This window comes from Benincasa hispida, chromosome 10 (assembly GCF_027475165.1).
Source record: "Benincasa hispida cultivar pf3 chromosome 10, pf3_genome.v1.1, whole genome shotgun sequence".
Lineage (NCBI taxonomy): Eukaryota > Viridiplantae > Streptophyta > Magnoliopsida > Cucurbitales > Cucurbitaceae > Benincasa > Benincasa hispida.
Genome location: NC_143487.1, coordinates 12,491,935 through 12,496,453, shown reverse-complemented (window position 1 = coordinate 12,496,453; position 4,519 = coordinate 12,491,935). Strand labels below are relative to the sequence as shown.

Below are 4,519 nucleotides of genomic sequence, written 5' to 3'. Positions count from 1 at the left end.
CAATTATAAGTTCAATACAAAAGGGAAAAGAGGGTAAAAAGGTAACAAAACAAAGAAAAAAAATTTGTGCCAAAAAGGAAGTGTTTTGTCATTTGTGGGCTCCTCTTCAATATTTTGACTATGGTAAGGACAAGAATCTTGCTTTCAAGTTCTTGTAGAGAACTCAAAACTATTTGACAAATGCAAAAAACTTCCTAACCATACAAACGAGAGAAAAAATGAAGTGTGACAAAGCTGTACAATAATGAATGCAAGAGTAGGTATTATATTAGCATATTATATATATTTTTCAGGTACAGGAATATGAAACAAACATAGTATTTTTGTAATGAGCTATTTAGTCAGGAATCAAGCAAGAGTGCAAATCAACTATCATTACTTATAAAAGCATACAAATGAAAAGAAGATAACCAATTGAAGCATATTTTACTATTGGTTACCCTCTAATGTAGAAGAATAAGGATTATGGTGGTGCCTGTTGTTGGTTCAACTGGTGGTGATACTGAGGCGAGTTGAGGGAAGCTTTGGCAGAAGAGAAATGGAGATTATGGGCGGTCGAGCCCGGACGGCACAGCGGATGGATGGCAGCCGGGAAATGGGTAGCTGAAAATGAGAATCCTGATGATGCTGCAGCAGAGAACAGTGGCACTTGGGTGGCATTAACCTGGCTATGAATTTGCCATCCCCAGTTGGGGGGGACTCCTTGGGATGAACCTAATGCAAGTCTCTTCTCTGTCACGATTTCCTGTAAGCGGAAATTTAGATAATCACTCTTTAAATTTTATTAACACCATGTAATTCAGCTCCTGTTTGCTATAACATGTGATGTATTACTAACAGTTTCTAACATAAGGTCAAATATTAGCCTCCAGTACTTTAGTGTATGACTATTCATTCCTCTAGTGGGCTTACAAGAATAAAGTGTGTGTAGGGTTAAAATAAGTCGTGCAATATTGTACTATGTTATCCACTAAGCTGTTCAATGATTGCTGAAGTCAAATTCTTCATCCTTTGAGCTCGACACTATGAGTGGCAAAACATCAAGTACTTTTTTTTTTTAATCACAATACTATATGATGTACAGCAGAAACTTAAGAGGAGTCGACTATTCATGGAATAAATTTGGTAACTGAAAATGAAATGCAATAAAATCGATACCATATTTGTTTGGATTATTAAAATCGATCGAAGTTGGATGCGGAAAGTTGGAAATGTCAAACTAAGCTCTACACTAGAATCACATCAATGAAACTCACCTCACTGGGAAAGAAGCTAGATTGTAAACTGTTCCATAAGGGAACACGCTCCGATGTCATTGCTGGTCCTTTCAAAGGTGGATCGCCAACTGCTGCATCAGCATTGCTCTCCATCTTCAACACACACAATTCAAAATGTAATTTAGAGTCGGGTTATAAAAACATCGTGTCGGTCGTTCATTACGTGAAGAGTGAAAAGTACATGAACATACAAGAGTACATGAACATATAAGTTTTGGAAATCTCGTTACTCTATGAAAACTAGAATGTTTCAAAAAATTCTTAGTTTAGTGGTTACCATTGTGCTCCTGTCATTAGCATAACAAGGACCCGATTGAAACCGCAGATGCCCCTCAGTATCCTTTGGGCAGTTGTTAAGTGAGGGAGGCGAAATCCCTAAATTCAAATCGAGCATGTTCCGCCCACCTATATTTGAATTTGAACACAAATCAAATACCAGTGAGAAATAACTTCCTAGGCATGCCAAATATGATACTGGTGACTACCAGATCACCCATACATAAGCCTATATGGTTATTGCAATATACCTTCACTGCTGCCCTCAGAAATTCTCTCTCCGTATGTGCTAGGCTCAAAGTTGGTCACTGCCTCCCGCCCATTACATTTGATTGCTGCCTTGTCATAAGCCCTAATTTCCAGAAAAATAAAAAGGGAGACGGGTTGGTTGGATGCCTATTGAGGTTGAAAATTTCAGGATAATAATATCAGTTCAGGTAGAGTGAAATTTGTGCTGTAAGACCTTGCAGCTTCTACCTCGCTGTCGAATAGCCCAAGATATATATACCTGCAGCAAGGATTGTAACCTCCGTGATGAAAACACCATCCCATTTCTTCTTGAAATAGGCATCTTAGATTTCTATTTTCCCAAGTGAGGAAAGAACAAACAATACCCATAGAGACTTGAAACCAAGTCTCAATTTGCTACATAACATTTATTCACAAGCCTCTTAAACCAATAGATAAAAATAAAAGCATGCGTTTCAATTTCATAAAATGATTGCTCACTTTTTACCGAGGAGCTGCCCCATTCTAGCTTCCCATCGGCCACATTTGTGCAGTGTCACCCCTCTATATTTGGAGCTCCCTCTTGAGAAACCAGTGCTCTGGCGACGAAGTATGTGAACAAACTCTTCCTTGCTTAAATTCTTCATCTGTTCAAGAATGTTATCAAAGGCGGATACAGGAAATTATCGGGAAAAGCAATTCTTAAATCATGTCATTCAATGATGATACGAATTTGTTGAAAAAAAAAGAGATGGGATTCTAGTTAACCTGTTTCAGATCATCCTCATAATCACTAAGATTGAAATTAATATCAGCATCGACCCCTCTGAACTTGATAGCAGCTCGATCATATGCTCTAAATTAAGAAAAGTTCAAAAAGTCAAACACGAATTCTTTGCACATCATAGGAATAAGTGTGGGCTTTCTCCTCCATGGATATGAGAATTACCTTGCTGCAGAATGTGCAGTGTCGAATCCACCTACAGGAACCGAAGAATTATAACTTCTTTAGAATTTTGCCCCAATAGAACATATTAATGAGGGTTTCCTTAAATAACAAAAAACTGAAAATGCTGTAGATAACAAAAATTTCCATAAATAACATAAATCAAAGACAATGAAGTAATCGAGTCAAAGTCGTACCGAGATAGACCTGCTTTCCACAGTCCCTGCATACGAACAGTTGAACAACAGAAGTTAAGATAATAGATATACTAATGAAGCATACAACGGAGTGAATTAGAAATTTGATTAAACCAGGCAAATAAATTCGTATTAATTCAACAGAAGGGTAAGTTAATTGAGTGAACGAAGGACTACTGGAATTTGACGAAAGAGGCAAAAGCAAACCAGTACACTATTCAACAATTATTTAAAAAGTACACAATTAAATCACTCACCAGATATGAGATTCCCACCGCCCAGTCCTCCGGTAGAATGTGACGCCTCTGTACTGCGAGCTCCGAGACCTCGGTCCCCTCCTGCTCTTCTTCACCGGCTGAGGCTGAACCGGCTGAACCACTCTCCCCTCCCCTGCCGATCCGCTTCGATCAAACGCAAGGTTGATCCAGTTCTTCCTCGATGAGGTTGACGAAGAAGAGGCGGAGTTATGCCCCTGAAGAATCCCGAAGTCAGCATTCACCGTTCCACCTATTGGAAAAAGCTCCTTCGTAACAACGTCGTTCGCGCTTCCTGCCTTCAATATCTCGAAGCTGAACGTGAAGAGCTCACCACCGGCGCGTGTGGAGCACGAGTCGTCATCGCCGCCATTGCTGGAGGTATCCGCATTGACAATCGAAGAATTGGAAGTTCCTGATTCATCCATTTGGTTCCCCGAGCCTTGAGGAAGCTTCTCAAAGAACACAACGGAGCCCTCATTCTGAGTCGCATCAGGCGAGTCGACATTGAGATTAAGATCAAACATCTTCTCTTAATCTCTTCCCAAAGCTTCCAATCCTGAATTCTATTCAGATTTTCCTACCACACACCTTCGCAGTCGATCCAATTCAACATTTAAGCATCGATCACCATGTTTGATCGAACAGTACAAATCAATCGTTATCAGAAACCACCAAAAGACTAAAACAACCAATCGCACTATCAATTTGAATGGATAAAGTAAAAAATAAAATCCAGAAACACAATCAAGCGAAGAAAACTACTAAAAGATCTTCATATGAGGAAACTTGAGGAATGAAGATTAATCCGTAGAAAAAGTAAAAGTAGAAAGTGAACTTCCAGCTTCTTCTATCCGGATTTCCGTCGGAAACGACGCCGTCCGCCGTTCGCCGGAGCAACAGAATAGTAAAACACAAAGAAGCTCACTCAAAGTGAGAATCGAGCGGCAAAAGCTCGAGAGATGTTAGCATTTCGCATTCCGCCGGCGATGCTAATTGGCACCGGAGAAGTGTGAAATTATTGGCAACTATGTGATTCCACGGCGGAGAAAGATGAAAGAAGAGGATGGGACGTGTGAAGGAACATTTCAGACCCATTCTACGAACAAGGGAATAATAATATATATAAACAATTTTTTTTTTCTTTTGTCAAGACAAATCACCGGTTCATTCGGTCACCGGTGGACACTTGACATTGCCAAGGTAATAATCCTCTATTTTGCAACGCATTTCTCCACGGTGTTTCATAGACGGGAACAGCCGTCTATACAACTAACCAACCAATCAACACGTAGCCGTCGTGTGTATGCGTACGGCCGCTCGATAGTTAATATTTAACCC

At 39.9% G+C, this 4,519-nt stretch overlaps 1 protein-coding gene across 2 annotated transcripts; it reads right to left on the bottom strand.

The window, feature by feature from the left end:
- Window positions 1-245: 245 nt before the first annotated feature.
- LOC120089448 (ethylene-responsive transcription factor RAP2-7) lies at window positions 246-4,278 on the bottom strand. 2 transcript variants are annotated; one of them, XM_039046922.2, is made up of 10 exons: window positions 3,182-4,275; window positions 2,925-2,950; window positions 2,731-2,761; window positions 2,550-2,637; window positions 2,283-2,428; window positions 2,017-2,061; window positions 1,805-1,905; window positions 1,555-1,682; window positions 1,257-1,370; window positions 246-745 (listed from the first exon to the last, which is right to left on the bottom strand). In XM_039046922.2, the coding sequence occupies exons 1-10, from the start codon at window positions 3,703-3,705 to the stop codon at window positions 464-466; spliced, it is 1,485 nt and encodes a 494-aa protein (XP_038902850.1). In that variant the 5' UTR covers window positions 3,706-4,275; the 3' UTR covers window positions 246-463. The 2 variants fall into 2 exon arrangements, with proteins under 2 accessions (XP_038902850.1, XP_038902851.1); XM_039046923.2 differs by lacking the exon at window positions 2,017-2,061 and having other exon boundaries at window positions 3,182-4,278.
- Window positions 4,279-4,519: the final 241 nt, after the last annotated feature.